The sequence below is a fragment of the Pan troglodytes genome, chromosome X (genome assembly GCF_028858775.2).
Source record: "Pan troglodytes isolate AG18354 chromosome X, NHGRI_mPanTro3-v2.0_pri, whole genome shotgun sequence".
Classification (NCBI taxonomy): Eukaryota; Metazoa; Chordata; class Mammalia; order Primates; family Hominidae; genus Pan; species Pan troglodytes.
In genome coordinates this window covers 3,295,534-3,312,500 of record NC_072421.2, presented here as the reverse complement: position 1 = coordinate 3,312,500, position 16,967 = coordinate 3,295,534, and the positions used below count along the sequence as shown (strand labels likewise).

Here is a 16,967-nt window from a genome sequence, read left to right as displayed (position 1 = left end):
TCTTACAAGCCAGCCTTTGTAAGGGGCACTAGCTCAGGCCTGCCCCTTAAACTCCTTTCTGCATGGAGAGGAAAGGAGGGAGATGTTGGTTTATGCCGCCAAGCACCAGGCAGTCTGCTGGTTACCTCCTTCATTCCTTACCCAGCCTGTGGGTTTAGAGGTGCTGTCCCCGTCACACACATGAGAACGTGGGAGCGCAGTGGTGAGGCCACCTGCCCCGACCTGGTGGTGGGATCTCTGTGCAGGGTCCCCATTTCCTCTCTGTGCTTTTCTCACACTCAAAGCCACTGTCCCATTCACAGGAGCTGCAACACCCCAACTTGTCCAAAGCTGTGGTTTTCTTAAGGAGGACAACCATTGTTCCTCCTTTTCAAGTTGCCTGCCACTTTATTTTTATTTTGAATTTTTTTTAAGTTTTTTCTTCTTTTATTTATTATTTATTTTTATTTTTTTGAGATGGGGTCTTGCTCTGTCCCCTACACTGGAGTGCAGTGGCACGATTGCAACTCACTGCAGCCTCCACCTCCTGGGTTCAAGCGATTCTCCTGCTTCAGCCTCCTGAGTAGCTGGGACCACAGACATGTGCCACCATGCTTGGCTAATTTTTTTTGCATTTTTAGTAGAGCCACGGTTTCAGCATGTTGGCCAGGCTGGTCTCGAACTCCTGACCTCAAGTGATCCACCTACCTTGGCCTCCAAAAGTGCTGGGATTACAGGGTCAGTGCTTTATACTGTAGAAGTCTGTGTATCTCCTACTCTGAGGGTGGATTTATTCTTTCTTTCTCTTTCTCTCTCTCTTTTTTTAATTTTTACTTTTATTTTCATTTTTATTTTTTGAGATGGAGTCTCGCTCTGTCGCCCAGGCTGGAGTGCAGTGGCACGATCTCGGCTCACTGCAACCTCCGCCTCCCGGGTTCACGCCATTCTCCTGCCTCAGCCTCCCGAGTAGCTGGGACTACAGGCGCCCGCCACCTGTATTGTATTTTTTTAGTAGAGACGGGGTTTCACCGTGTTAGCCAGGATGGTCTCGATTTCCTGACCTCGTGATCCGCCCGCCTCGGCCTCCCAAAGTGCTGGGATTACAGGCGTGAGCCACTGCGCCTGGCCGAAAGTCTTAAACCTTTAATCACTTGCCAAGGGTTCTGACATGGATACATTCTTTAGTCTTCACGGATCAGAATGCGTTCATTTAAACACAGGTATCCAATCCATTCATTGCCTTTCCATTTCCAGTTTTGTTCTTTGCAGACTTTTCTTTTCCTGCCGACGCGGAACGATTCCGAGGTTCTTTGCAGCAGACAGGGCTGCTTCAAAGCGGGTCTCTGTTGAACATTTGCGTTTCTTTTAGGAAAATGGCACCAGGGTGTGAATTGTGCATCCCGCGGGGATCACTGCCACCACCCCCGGAACCACGGATTTGACTATTTCTACGGCATGCCCTTCACGCTCACAAACGACTGTGACCCAGGCAGGCCCCCCGAAGTGGACGCCGCCCTGAGGGCGCAGCTCTGGGGTTACACCCAGTTCCTGGCGCTGGGGATTCTCACCCTGGCTGCCGGCCAGACCTGCGGTTTCATCTCTGTCTCCGCGAGAGCAGTCACCGGCATGGCCGGCGTGGGCTGCCTGTTTTTCATCTCTTGGTACTCCTCCTTCGGGTTTGTGCGACGCTGGAACTGTATCCTGATGAGAAACCATGACGTCACGGAGCAACCCATGGTGCCGGAGAAAACAGCGAGTCTTATGCTAAAGGAAGCTGTTTCCTATATTGAAAGGTAAGCAACCATCGCATCTTAAAGAGGAGATGGGGCCGGACGCGATGGCTCATGCCTGTCATCCTAGCACTTCGGGAGGCCAAGATGGGAGTATCTTTTAGCCCAGGTGCTTTAGACTAGCCTGGGCAACATAGGAAGACAGGTTCTACAATAAATAAAATCATTAGCCGGGCATAGTGGTGTGTGCCTGCAATGCCAGCTACTCAGGAGGCTAAGGTGGGAGGTTCGCTTCAGCCTCGGATGTCGAGGCTGCAGTAAGCAATGATCACACCACTGTACTTCAGCCTGGGTGACAGAGTGAGACTCTGTCGCTAAAAAAATAAAAATAAAGTTTAATTTAAAAAAAGAGACGGTAACTGCTCAGAGCATCTGAGAGTCCCCTTATAATCTTTGGGATCTCAGACACCAACCCTCAGAGGAGACGGCTTTGCAGAAGCCAACCTTTTCATGTGGCTGGGTTTCCCATATGAGAGTCTCGAAGTGGATGTCATGTGATGGCTTGAATAGCATTGACATACACGCCATTGGATTCTGTACATTTTTATTGACAGTTTTTTAAACTTTTTTTTTGCATTCTTTGTAGAGATGGGGTCTCACTATGTTGCCCAGGCTGGTCTCAAACTCCTGGGCTCAAACAATCCTCCCATCTTGGCCTCCCAAAGGGCTAAGATTACAGAAGTGAGCCACTGTGCCTGGCCTTTTTCTAATGTCTCATTTTTTTTTTTTTTTTTTTTTGAGACAATGTCTCACTATATGGCCCAAGCTGGTCTTGAATTCCTGGGCTCAAGCCCTCCTCCCACCTCTGCCTTCCAAAGTGCTGGGATTATAAGCGTGAGCCACCGTGCCTGGCCCTTACTTTTTAATTTGTACAAATGTATGGGGTATGTGTGAAATTTTGTTACATGTATACACTGAATAACGATCAAACAGCATACTTACAGTGTCCATCTCCTGAGTACAATACATTTTGCTAGCTTTGGTCACCCTACTCTGCTACCAGACATTGAATGTATTCCTTTAAGCTTACTGTATGTTTGTACTCTTTAAACCACCTCTCTTTGTCCTTCACCCTTCCCAGCCTCTGGTCTCTATCATTCTATTCTCTATCTTCATGTGATCGATTTTTTTTTAGCTCTCACATATGAGTGACAACATGCAGTATTGGTCATTCTGTGCCTAGCTTATTTTAGTTAACATAGTGACCTCCTGTTTCATCTGTATTGCTGCAAATGACAGGATTTCATTCTTTTTGATGGCTGAATAGTATTCCATCACGTACATATACCAGATATAACCTTTTTTTCTGAGACAGGGTTGGCTCTGTCACCCATGCTGGAGAGCAGTGGTGTGATCATGGCTCACTGCAACCTCTGTCTCCAAGGCTCAGGCAATTCTCGTGCCTCAGCCTCTTGAGTGGCTGAGATTATAGGCACCTGCCACCACACCCTGTTAATTTTTTTATTTTTAGTAGAGATGGGGTTTCACCATTTCACCATGTTGGCCAGGCTGGTCTTGAAATCCTGACCTCAACTGAGCTGCCAGGCTCAGCCTCCCAAAGTGCTGGGATTACAGGCTTGAGCCACTGTGCCCAGCCTCCATTCTTTTTTATGGCTGAATAGTATTCCATTGTGGACATATACAATATATTCTTTTTTTTTTTTTTTTTTTTTTTTTGAGACAGGGTCTGGCTCTGTCACCCATGCTGGAGCGCAGTGGTATGATCATGGCTGACTGCAAGCTCCACCTCCCGGGCTCAAGCCGTCCTCCCACCTCAGCCTCCCAAGTAGCTGGGACCACAGACTCAAGCCACCACGCCCAGCTAATTTTTCTATTTTTGGTAGAGATGGCATTTCACCGTGTTGCCCAGGCTGGTCTTGAACTCCTGGCCTCAAGTGATCCTCCCGCCTCAGCCTCCCAAAGTGTTGGGATTACAAGCATGAGCCACCACGCCTGGCCCACCATTTATTCTTTCTGTGTTCACCCACTGATGGACTCAGAAGGTGATCCCCTGCCTTGGCTCTTGTGAATAGTGCTGGAGTGAACATATGGGTGCAGGGGTCCCTTTGATGTACTGTATATTCTGTGTATTCTCAAGGAAGTTTTCTTCTTTCAGACACAAGCATGGGCCATTTCTCCTCTTCCTTTCTTTGCTGCATGTGCACATTCCCCTTGTGACCACGAGTGCATTCCTGGGGAAAAGTCAGCATGGCTTATACGGTGATAATGTGGAGGAGATGGACTGGCTCATAGGTAAGTCAAGGTACCACGGAGCCTCACTCCACCCTCGGCCTCAGGTTTGAACATAGGGCGTAACAGACTGGCCATCTGAATATGAACCAAGTTGCAATAAAGAATAAGGGCGGTGGCTCACGCCTGTAATCCCAGCACTTTGGGAGGCCAAGGCGGGCGGATCACCTGAGGTTAGGAGTTTGAGACCAGCCTGGGCAACATGGTGAAACCCTGTCTCTACTAAAAATACAAAAATTAACCCGGTGTGGTGGTGCACACCTGTAGTCCCAGCTACTCGGGAGGTTAAGGTACAAGAATCGCTTTAACACGGGAGGCAGAGGTTGCAGTGAGTTGAGATCGCACCACTGCACTCCAGCCTGGGTGAAAGATCAAGACTCCATCTCAAAAAAAAAGAAAAAGAATAAGAGTTACTCTTAGCACTTTGGGAGGCCCAGATGGACAGATCACTTGAGGTCAGGAATTCAAAACCAGCTTGCACAACATAGTGAGACCCCGTCTCTAAAAAAATAAATGCTTAGCCAGGCATAATGGTACACGCCTGTAGTCCCAGGTACTCAGGAGGCTGAGGCAGGAGGATCGCTTGAGCCTGGGAAGTCAAGGCTGCAGTAGGCTGAGATTGCACCACTGTACTCCAGGCTGGGCAACAGAGTGAGACCCTGTCTCTTTAATAATAATAATAGTACAAAGAATGGGGGCAGAACACACTCCCATATCATTTATTTGCTCCTTCAGTATTCCCAATTACTTGGTCTAATTCTGCACAAAATCAACCTTCTACACAGCCAGTGACTTCATGTCATCATCAGAAGTTACCGAAAGTGAAGCAATAAAGTTAATGTTCAGGACAATGCAGAGACGCTGTCTTCCTTCTATGGCCTTCAAGAAACCCTGGAGAGGACCAGTGAGGCTGCAGATTCTTAAAAGAGCATAGACATTAAAATTCTTGCAGAATCTGAATGTGTCTCCTGAGACAAGCATCGTGATAGAGTTCACAGTCTTAAAAGTCTGCATTTTCAGGTGGGGCAAGGTGGCTCATGCCTTTAATCCCAGCATTTTGGGAGGCTGAGGCAGGGAGATGGCTTGAGGCCAGGAGTTCAAGACCAGCCTGGGCAACATAGTGAGACCCTCCCCCCCATCTCTACAAAAAATTTAAAAAATTAGCCATGGTGGTGTGCATCTGTGGTCCCAGCTACTCCGGAGGCTGAGGTGGGAAGATCATTTGAGCCCAGGAGGTTGAGGCTGCAATGAGCTATAATTATTGCACCACTGAACTCCAGCCTGGGCCACATAGCAAGACCCTGTCTCCAAAAAAAAAAAGAAATAAAAGACAAAGAATAGGGAGAAAAACTTCTCTCATGTCATTTATTTGGTCCTTCAGTATTTCCGATTACTTAGTCTAATTTTGCACAAAATCAACTGTATTAGTCCATTCTTGCAAAGAAATACCTGAGACTGGGTAATTTATAAAGAAAAGAGGTTGGATTGGCTCACGGTTCTGCAGGCTGCACAGGAAGCATGGCAGCATCTGCTTCTGGGGAGACCTCGGGGAGCTTTTGCTCATGGTGGAAGGCGAAGGGGGAGCAGGCGTCTTGTGGCAGGAGAAGGACCAAGAGAGGAGAGGAAGAGCCGCACACTTTTAAACAACCAGATCTCGTGAGAAGCTACTCCCTCTGCAGCACCAAGCGGGGGATGGTGCTCAACCATTCATGAGAACTCTGTCCCCATCATTCAGTCACCTCCCCCCAGGCCCCACCGCCAACACTGAGGATGACAATTCCACATGAGATTTGGGCGGGGACACACATCCAAACTATATTGTCAACCTTCTACACAGCCAATGACTTAACATCCTCATTAGAAGTTACAGAAACTAAAGCAATAAAGTTCGGACAATGCAGAGAGGTCACCTTCCTTCTATGGCCTTGAAGAAACCCTGGAGAGGACCAGCGAGGCTGCAGATTCTTAAGAGAGTGCAGATATTAAAATCCTTGCAGAATCTGAACGTATCTCCCGAGACAAGCATAGTGATAGGGCGGGATTGGTTCACAGTGTAAACCATCTGAATGGATTCCCTCCTTTGCCAGGGCACCCTAAAATTTAACCTGAGAGACTGGTTCATGCCATAACGGGAAGAGGGGGTTGGGCTTGCCTCATTCTACCCACCCCCCAGCATGAACATCCACACAGACCTTAACTCTGATAAGAAACATTTACAATCTATTTTCTCTGAAGCCTGCCACCTAGAGGCTTCATCTGCATGATCAAACCTTGGTCTCCACAACTCCTTATCATAACCCAGACATTCCTTTCTATTGATAACTCTTTCAATCAGTTACCAATGAGAATATGTCTAAATTCCCCCACTTCCAGTTGTTCCACCTTTCCAGCTCAACCAATGTACATCTTACATGTAGCGATGGATGTCTCAGGTCTCCCTAAAGTATACAAAACCAAGCTTTGCCCCAGCCACGGTGGGCACATGTCATCAGGGCCTCCTGAGGCTGTGTCATTCTTAACCTTGGCAAAATAAACTTTCTAAATGGATTGAGACCTGCCTCAGATACTTTTCAGTTTACAGCAGGCTTCAAAGTCTGCATTTTCAGCGCTACAGATGACCTTGTGGTTTATATCATTTTGACTTTCAGTGCTTTCAATCACCCGTGGCCTCCAGGGATAAAGCAACTGCTTGGTTTGCAGGGCGTCCTCTGTGCTGCTGAGCCATCAGCCTCCATACGCCAATGCCCATAGATGCTAGTTACAGCCCTGCTTCCTCCTACATAGACAGGGTTCTGTCATCACTGAGTCTCACCATTTCCCTCTCCCCAGTGTCTTTATTATGTGACACACACACGGCACTATGTTTAAAAAAGGGTGCTCATTGGCAACCTCTTGGCGTTGTGTGTTCATTCTGTGTTTTGTATTGGTGGTATCTTGGGGTCGACCGAAAGAGTCAAACTCCGTAAAATATTTGGAGAGATTTATTCTGAGCCAAATATGAGTGACAAGTGGCCCGTGACACAGCCCTCAGGAGGTCCTGAGAACATGTACTCAAGGTGGTCGGCATGCAGCTCAGCTTTATACATTTAGGGAGACATACGGCATCAATCAGCATGTGTAAGACGTACCTTGGTTCAGTGCAGAAAGGCAAGACCACTGAAAGCGGGGCTTCCAGGTCAAAGGCGGATTTACAGATTTTCTGATTGGCAGGTGGTTGAGTTATTATCTGAGAATCAATAGAAGGGAATGTCTGGGTCATGATAAGGGGTTGTGGAGGCCAAGGTTTCATGATGCCAAAGAAGCCTCCAGGTAGCAGGCTTCAGAGAGAATACATGGTAAATGTTTCTTATCAGACTTAAAGAGTCTGTTCCATCAGTCTTTTTTTTTTTTTTTAAACAGGGTCTCACTCTGTTGCCCAGGCTGGAGTGCATGGTGTGATCTTGACTCATTGCAGCCTTGACCTCCCAGGCTCAGGCAATCCTCCCACTTCGGCCTCCCAAGTAGCTAGGACTACATACAAGCATGTGCCACCATACCTGGCTAATTTTTGTATTTTTTGTAGAGACAGGGTTTCACCATGTTGCCCAGGCTGGTCTTGAACTCCTGAGCTCAATGGATCTTCCTGCCTCGGCCTCCCAAAGTGCTGGGATGACAGGCATGAGCCACTGTGCCTGGCCTTCTCTCAGTCATAGGTCTCTGTTTCAATGTGAATGCTGGTCAGTTGTGCCTGAATTCCAAAGGGAGGAGGGTATCATGACGCATGCCCACCACTCCCCCCGCCCCCACTACTTTCCATCATGGCCTGACCTTGTTTTTGTTTTTTGTTTCTTTTGGTTTTTTTTTTCTTTTTTTTTTTTTTTCTGAGATGGAGTCTCACCCTGTCGCCCAGGCTGGAGTGCAGTGGTGCGATCTCGGCTCACTGCAAGCTCCGCCTCCTGGGTTCACACCATTCTCCTGCCTCAGCCTCCCAAGTAGCTGGGACTACAGTCTCCCGCCACCATGCCTGGCTAATTTTTTGTGTTTTTAGTAGAGACGGGGCTTCACGGTGTTAGCCAGGATGGTCTCAATCTCCTGACCTCGTAATCCACCCGCCTCAGCCTCCGAAAGTGCTGGGATTACAGGCGTGAGCCACCACACCTGGCCCTCTTTTGGGTTTTTTTTTTGAAACAGTCTCACTCTGTCACCCTCGCTGGAGTGCAGTAGTGTAAGCTCACCTCACTGCAACCTCTGCCTCCTGGGTTCAAGCGATTCTCCTGCCTCAGCCTCCCAAGTAGCTGGGATTACAGGCGTGCACCCCCCACACCTGCCTAATTTTTGTGTTTTTGGTAGAGATGAGGTTTCACCATAATGGCCAAGCTGGTCTTGAACTCCTGGCCTCAGGTGATCCACCCACCTCAGGCTCCCAAAGTGCTGAGATTACAGGTGTGAGCCGCCAGGCCCGGCCTGACCTAGTTTTTCAGGTTAACTTTGGAATGGCCTTGGCTGAAGGCAGAGTCCACCAGTCGGTTGGGGGGCTTCGAATTTTATTGTTGGTTTGCATTGTAAACAGTCCTGTGGTATCACAATGATTAGCTATGTCTTACACTTTGGGATCACATTGTAACCACGGCCTCCGAGTAAGTGTGGTCTCTTCTTATGACTTCCTGGCAAGAGGTGTCTCCTGCAGAAAGGAAGAAGTGCATTGAACTAGCGGATGCTGCTTTGTTTTCTTGGTCCTGAAACTTTCCATTTTCTGTAAAGGTAAGGTTCTTAATGCCATCGAAGACAATGGTTTAAAGAACTCAACATTCACGTATTTCACCTCTGACCATGGAGGACATTTAGAGGCAAGAGATGGACACAGCCAGTTAGGGGGATGGAACGGAATTTACAAAGGTGAGTTGTGGACATCGGGGACACATATGCATTCGACCAAATAGCTCCCACCACTGAGGGTCCCAGAACAAGTTGAACTGAAAATGAGTTTGCTCATTTCAAAAAGAATGCATTGAGCACCTACTGTAGTACAAGTTCTACCTAGATGAGCAGGACAGGCAGATAAAAAGTCACATCCCCTTCCTTTAAAGGGTTTACGTTTTAGTAGAATACAGAGGTATAAATAAATAATTCAGATAAAATTAAAATTTATTTTATTATAGTCTTAATTTTTAAATATTTAATAAATTTATTACTATTTTAACTAATATTTTAAATGCATCAATTAATATTGATGCATAATATTAATACATATTTTAAAAATTATTGATAGTTAACAAATATTTTTAAATTATTAAATTTAATGAATATTTTAATACATTATTTTATTCTAAATAAAGGTAGCATAGATTGACTAGAACAGTTGAATCAGCCACAGCGACCCACCGATATTCAAGAGGCCAGGGAGTAGCATGATTCTGGAAATATTGCTGTGGCTGTTTTTGGGAAGCTGAGGCTGCCCCAGTGTGCATGTGTGCATACGGGTGGCTGTGCATATTCACATACCTATGCACAAATACATCCAGATGTGTGTACAGACTGGGCAGTTTCCGGCAAAATCCTAACGATGTCTTTTACTTACAGGTGGGAAGGGCATGGGAGGATGGGAAGGTGGGATCCGCGTGCCCGGGATCTTCCACTGGCCCGGGGTGCTCCCAGCCGGCCGAGTGATTGGAGAGCCCACGAGCCTGATGGACGTGTTCCCTACTGTGGTCCAGCTGGTGGGTGGCGAGGTGCCCCAGGACAGGTACGTGGAGATAAGGCTGCCTGTTCCCTGATTTTTTTTAATTGTTTTTAGTTTTTTTTTTTTATTTCAGTAGGATTTTGGGGAACAGGTGGTATTTGGTTACATAAATAAGCTTTTTTTTTTTTTTTTTTTTTTTTTGAGACAGAGTCTCACACTCTTGCCCAGGCTGGAGTGCAATGGCATGATCTCGGCTCACTGCAGCCTCCGCCTCCTGGGTTCAAGCAATTCTCCTGTCTCAGCCTCCCGAGTAGCTGGGATTACAGGCATGCACCACCATCTCCTTTACCCATGTGGCCATGTGTCTTGGGGTCTGTTATGATTAAAAAGTAAGGACAGGTCGGATGCAATGGCTCATGCCGATAATCCTAGCACTTTGGGAGGCTAGATGGGCGGATCCCCTTAGGTCAGGAATTCGAGACCAGCCTGGCCAACGTGGTGAAACCCCATCTCTACAAAAAATACAAAAATTGGCCGAGTGTGGTGGCTTGTGCCTGTAGTCCCAGCTACTCAGGGGGCTGAGGCATGAGAATCACTTGACCAGGAGGCAGAGGTTGCAATGAGCTGAGATTGTGCCACTGCACTGCAGCCTGGGTGACAGAGCAAGACTCTGCCTCATAAAAAAAAAAGTAAGAAAAGCCAACCTAGGAATGTGGGCTGTCCAGCTGGAATTTGAAGGCTTTGTGTTGACCCCCAAGGTGACAGTGCTGTGTGTTGGGGTGTGTGTGTGTGTGTGTGTGTGTGTGTGTGCACTCTGCTTATGCAGTGCTGCATAACAAATGACCCCAACACTTAGAGACACTGTGTCTTGAAATAACCACATGTATCCTGCTCAGCAACCTGTAATCTGAACAGCGACTGGAGAGACAGCTCATCTCTGCTCCATTTGCTGGGGAGCCTTGCATTCTGGGAGATGTGTTCCCAGGTGCAAAAGGCTGCCTGGGAACCCGTGGTCTGACTCTGCTCTGTGTTCTCTTCATGAAATCAGGGTGATTGATGGCCACAGCCTGGTACCCTTGCTGCAGGGAGCTGAGGCACGCTCGGCACATGAGTTCCTGTTTCATTACTGTGGGCAGCATCTTCACGCAGCACGCTGGCACCAGAAGGACAGTGAGTACCTGCTGCCCACAGCCAGGGTTGTCCAGAGAAACAGCCAATAGGATGTGTGGATATGTGGATGGATGGATGGATGGATGGATGGATGGATGGATGGGTGGATGGACAGATAGCTATAGAAATAGAGATAGATAAACCAATGAGTAGATTATAGATAGATGATGGAGGGGGAGAGAGAGAGAGAGAGATATGATAGATACATAATGGATAGATGATGGATAGATACATAGATGAGATGGATGATGGATAGATAAGATAGATAATGGATAGATAAGATAGATGATGGATGGATAGATGATAGATAATGGATAGATGATGGATAGATATTTAAGATACATGATGGATGGATAAATATATAGATATGTAGGATAGATGATAGATAAGATACATGATTGATGGATAGATAAGATAGATGATAGATATATAAGATAGATGATGGATAGATAAGATAGATGATAGATAGATAGATAGATAGATAGATAGATAGATAGATAAAAAGTAGAATCAGTTCATGGATGGATGAATAGATGGATGGACAGATAGATGGATGAAAGGTAGATAGAGATATCTGGTGGGCTGTTAGAAAAAAGAAAGATAGATGGAGAGAGATAATAGATAGGTGATAGACAGGTGATAGATAAGTTGATATATAAATAGATGATAGATGGTAGATAGGTAGATGATGATAGGTATGTAGGTAGCTAGATAGACGGTAGATAGATGATAGATAGATAGATGATAGGTAGATAGATAAACAGAGATAGATGATAGGTAGGTAGATAGATGATTGATAGATAAATAGATAATGGTAGATAGATCGATGGGTAAGATAAATGGATGGATTGATAGATAAATAGGTAGCGATAGATAGATAAGTACCCAATCATGCTGTTTAAAATATCATGGTTGTTTCTGTGTAGAAAGGTAGTAGATCGACGCTGAACAGTTTCAACACAGGGGAAAGGGGAAGAATTAAGGAACCTGTATGATTCTGATTTCTGAAAGCAGCCACAGTGAGCGCTCTGCAATGAGTCCCTTTGCCTGGGGCATGCAATGTAGAGACACAAACGGACACACATGGGCGCACGCGCGCACACACACATGCTCTGACTTTGCAAGCTGAAGGCTGTGATTGTGTGGACTGCCTCGTGTCCCTCCTCCTTTTCATTGAATAGGGAGGTTCACGCTGATTCCACAGGGCCGACACCTGCGTTCTGCGTTCACACCTGCGTGGATTTCTGCCACCCTGACTCCCTTCTTGTCTGCATCCAGGTGGAAGCGTCTGGAAGGTTCATTACACGACCCCGCAGTTCCACCCCGAGGGAGCGGGGGCCTGCTACGGCAGAGGCGTCTGCCCATGCTCCGGGGAGGGCGTGACCCATCACAGACCCCCTTTGCTCTTTGACCTCTCCAGGGACCCCTCCGAGGCACGGCCCCTGACCCCCGACTCCGAGCCCCTGTACCACGCCGTGATAGCAAGGGTAGGTGCCGCGGTGTCGGAGCATCGGCAGACCCTGAGTCCTGTGCCCCAGCAGTTTTCCACGAGCAACATCCTGTGGAAGCCGTGGCTGCAGCCGTGCTGCGGACATTTCCCGTTCTGTTCATGCCACGAGGATGGGGATGGCACCCCCTGAATGCCAGGACTGTGAGAGAGGATCCAGGAGAGCCTGACTGCGTTGGAAACAAAATTCTCCAAGCTTGGTTCTATCTTCAGCTTCCCTTTTTGCAAGGAACATGCCCTGGACTGAGAGTTGGTCCCCACTTTCTTTCTTTCTTTTTTTTTTTTTTTTGAGACAGAGTGTCGCTCTGTCCCCCAGGCTGGAATGCAATGGCACGATCTCTGCTCACTGCAACCTCTGCCTCCCGGGTTCAAGCGATTTTCCTGCCTCAGCCTCCTGAGTACCCAGGATTACAGGCACCAGGCACCTGCCACCATGCCTAGCTAATTTTTGTAGTTTTAGTAGAGACAGGGTTTCACCATGTTGCCCAGGCTGGTCTCGCACTCCTGACCTCAAGTCATCCACCTGCCTCAGCCTCCCAAAGTGCTGGGATTACAGGCACGAGCCACTGCGCCCATGTAGGGTTTCCCTTTCCCGATTTGTGAAATAAGACTGTCCCAGTAGGCACCCACTGATGCCTCCTCTTCCTCTCCTAAATCTCAGGGTTCGTCATTGTGCCAATGCCCGATGTTTTCACCCCTCCGTCTTAAAGCATTGTTGCAATTTCATCACCTAGATGACATAACAGCCTTACAAAAGGACAGGGAGGAGTGTCTGTTCCTACTCTCACATAGCGGAGGAAAGTTAGAGCCTCTCAGTCTCTGTTTATGAGGACTCATTAATCTCAAATAATTGATGCATTTTTCATACATTAGGGTCTCTGTCCATGTGTCTTCCTGATATTGTTATAGAAATGGCTTCAGGCTGCTGGTAACAGATGCTGGGGAAAAAGAATGCCTTAAACAAAGCCAGGCACGGTGACTCACACCTGTAATCCCAGCACTTTGGGAGGCTAAGGTGGGAGGATCACTTGAGCCTAGGAGTTAGACACCTACCCAGCCTGAGCAACACGGTGAGACCTCATCTCTACAAAAAACAAATAATTAGCTAGATGTCGTGGTGCACAGCTGTAGTCTCAGCTACTTAGGAGGCTGAGGCGGGAGGATTATTTGAGCCTGGGAGGTCAAAACTGCAGTGAGCTAAGATTGCACTACTGCACTCCGGGCTGGGGGACAGAGTAAGACCCTGCCTTAAAAAAAAAAATGCCTTAAAGAAAATAATAAGAGAAGGGTGTGTTCTCTTCCAAGTAATGAGCCGATCAAGGGGAAGCAACCCAAGGCTAGCAGGCTCTTTTCAATTCCCAGCTCTGCCACTCTTAGCATGGCAGAGAGTTGGCCTCATTATGCCAGTATGGCTGCCACAGTGTCAGACATCACATTCCAGGCAGTGGAAAGGAGAAAGAACCAAAGGGCATCCCTTTCTCTTGAAGCAGTCCCTGTGAGGGGGGGAGTATCTGGAAGCCCCAACCCAATTTCTGCTTCCAACCATTATCCATAGAAACAACTGGAAGTTGAGAAGTGCAGTCTTTTAGGTGGGCACCTGGCTGCCCTGTATGAAACCAGAATTAGGTTGGTCAGCAGGAAAACAAGAAAACACTTACTGTGTTGACTGAGGTTTTTGACGCATCGCTTTATTGTCAAATTAAACAACTCTATCTCATTCTGCACTGAAACACGTACTACCATTGCCTATAATTGGCAAATGATCCTCAGAGGCACAGAAGATGCCCTGATGGAAAGTTTGCCCCTTGGGCAAAGAGACAGCCATGGGAACCTTCAGACATAGAGAGAGAAGGTAGCTTTTCTCCCTACATTCCTCAAATAGCTAAGATTTGGCCAATGTGTTTTCTAAGTCAATTCTAGTGTGTTTCATCCTCACCTCTTCCCTCTGTGGCTTTGATGATGGAAGTGTAGTCCTAACCTACTGCACAGCTGGGACCCCATGCCCCTAGATCCCAATACTGGGGATGGGAGGACCTTGCACTATTCCCCTCAGTCCATCTATCGAGGTCTTTGCAGGAAGCATACTGGGAATTGAAACGAGAGCCTAAATGACATCTAAGAAAGGCAGTTTTCAATACCAGGTATTAGGTGAGGATGGGATTCTAAGGACATCAGTGGGAGGCAGGGAGCCACCTTCAGACCTCAGCATGGAAGCTTCCAAGATCCAGAGGAAGAGGCAACGGGCTGTCCACAGCACTGAGAGTCATAGGTAGAAGAATCATCACAGCCCTGCTAACCAGGCAGCTGATGCCCCTCTCCCCTGGCTCCCTGTGTCCAAATCCTACAGGGGCATCTGTTGGCTGAACTCAACCTGAAGCCAAAGAGAAGATGAGTGGAGAGAGGCAACATTTATAGAGCTCAGGTTTCTAGGGCTGGAGAGGGATCTGGAGGGACACACAGGAGACACCTGGCATAACCAAAAAATGATTTAAAAAAAAAAAAAAAAGAAACATCTATGGAGCATGGGACACGGGGAGTGGAGGCAGCTAAAAGCCATCTCATCTTTCACCGTATTCAACAAGCCCATTATAACAAGTCTTTCACGCTCAACCATTCAAACAATCCCAACAATCCCAGCCTAAGAATTTCCTGGCATTTGATGAAAATGGCTCTTGAAAATGGGTTTTGCTATCTTTAAGCTCCCTGGGAAGCAGGATATAAGCCCAGGGCTGGCAGGCTCTTTCTAGCTACCTGCTCTTGCACATAGAGTTTGCCTCATGGTTGCAAGAAGGCTGCCATAGCTCCAGATGGCACATAGACATTCCAGGCAGCAGGAAAAAGGAAGGAGCACTTAACCAAAGGAGGTCAGGGAGTTCGTTAGTCTCCACCTGAAGAAGAGAGCCATGAACCAGCTTCAGTTGACTAACGGGCTCCTGTGAGTGCATCTTTGGACTTTTCTGGAGGTTGAAATCTAGATGTGGTATGTGTCTTAAAGCAGCCACCAACTCCTCCCATTACCTTCCAAGTGAGCCCAACTACACGATGGAGCCTCTTCCCTGCCCTTGGATCTGGGCTGAGCCTCTGACTTGCGTTGACCAACAGAATGCAGTGAAAGTGATGCCGATACTACCCTCCCTGCCCTAGACTTGGGATACCTGGCAGCTATATTCTTCCATTCCTCAGGACTTGCAAAAACGGGTCTCAACATGCCTTCCCAGAGCCATGAGGTGTTTCTTTGCCCATTCATTGATCTGAGAAGTGAGTGTAAGGAGTTTAAATCAACCTCTGTTCTGTGCTAGTTAAGGTAATAAAGTTGCTGCAGTCCAGGGGGTAGGTACCTGTGGACGGCTCTGCGAATAGGACAGTTGCATTTCTTGGGAATCAAGTGCATCCCTAGGCTGGCAGTGCAGCAGAAATATTGAATAAAATGTGACAAATCTCCCTGGATGGTGTCATTTGTTTGTTTTTATTTCCCATCCGCAATCCTACTTTTCCACCTCCACCCCTTCACCCCCCAGCTTTGAAGGAACTCACCTGGCATTGCTATTCACTATTCATGGAGAGAGGACTAAACAATCCAAACTCCCCCATTCTGAAAAACTTAAGTCACAGTCACAAGTGTACTCCTGGGCTTTTAGGGTTATACAGGGGAGAGAGGGCGACTGGGAATAAGAACACCTTAAACAAGAGAAAGATGTGTTCTCTCCCAGGTAATGGGGGTCACAGAGGAAGCAATCCAGGGCTGACAGGTTCTTTCCAGCTTCCTGCTCTTGCACATAGGGTTTGCCTCATGGTCACAAGATGGCTGCCATAGCTCCAGGCAGCATGTAGACATTCCAGGCAGCAAAAAGGAGGAAGGTGCAGTTAACTGAAGGATGTCAGGGAGCTGGTTAGTCTCCACCTAAAGGGGGCAGCCTTGAGCCAGCTTCAGTTGACTAACTTGGGCTGCTGTTGGTGTATCTTTGGACTTTTCTGTAGGTTGAAGTCTAGATGTGGTACATGTCTTACAGCTGCCAAGTCCTCCCATTACCTTCCAAATGAGCCCAGCTACAAGTTGGAGCCTTTTTCCTCCCCTTGGATCTAGGATGAGCCTCTGATTTGCATAGACCAACAGAATGCCGCAGAAGTGATGCTGATACTATCCTTCCTGCCCTAGACTTAGGAGACCTGGCAGCTTCTGACTTCTCTCTTATGGACTCAAGAGCCCCCATGTAAATAAAAAGTTCATCTGCCCTTCTGGAGAGAACAGATGGGGAGAAAGAGAATGAGAGAGAGAGAGATTGAGAGAAAAAGAAGAAGGAGAAGGGAAAGAGGAGGAGAAGAAAGAGAGAGAGAGAGGACCTGAGGTTAAAAGACCATTAAAGGAGTGTATGAGTTTGCTATTGCTGCTGTAACAAAATGTCACAAACTTAATTGCTTAAAATAACACAATTTTTCTTATAGTTCTGGTAATCAGAAGTCGAAAAATCAAGGTGTCAGCAGGCTGGTTCCTTCTGGAGGTTCCAAAAGAAAATCCATTTCCTTGAGATTTCCCTCTTCTAGAGGCTGTGGTATTCCTTGGCTTATGGCTTCTTCCTCCATCTTCAAAGCCAGCAGCACAGTATCCTCCAGT

At 47.2% G+C, this 16,967-nt stretch overlaps 1 protein-coding gene across 4 annotated transcripts in view; it reads left to right on the top strand.

Annotated features, from left to right (window-relative positions):
* ARSD (arylsulfatase D) overlaps positions 1 to 15,800 on the top strand; it is a 25,767-nt gene extending 9,967 nt beyond the window's left edge. Inside the window, exons 5-10 of one of the 4 annotated variants that reach the window (XM_016943884.4) lie at positions 1,349 to 1,772; positions 3,886 to 4,022; positions 8,760 to 8,894; positions 9,579 to 9,741; positions 10,727 to 10,848; positions 12,127 to 15,800. In XM_016943884.4, coding sequence (XP_016799373.2) covers positions 1,349 to 1,772; positions 3,886 to 4,022; positions 8,760 to 8,894; positions 9,579 to 9,741; positions 10,727 to 10,848; positions 12,127 to 12,488 — 1,343 coding nt within the window. In that variant the 3' untranslated portion in view covers positions 12,489 to 15,800. The other 3 variants (XM_016943885.4, XM_016943886.4, XM_016943887.4) reach the window with 3 other exon arrangements.
* The last annotated feature ends 1,167 nt before the right edge of the window (positions 15,801 to 16,967 follow it).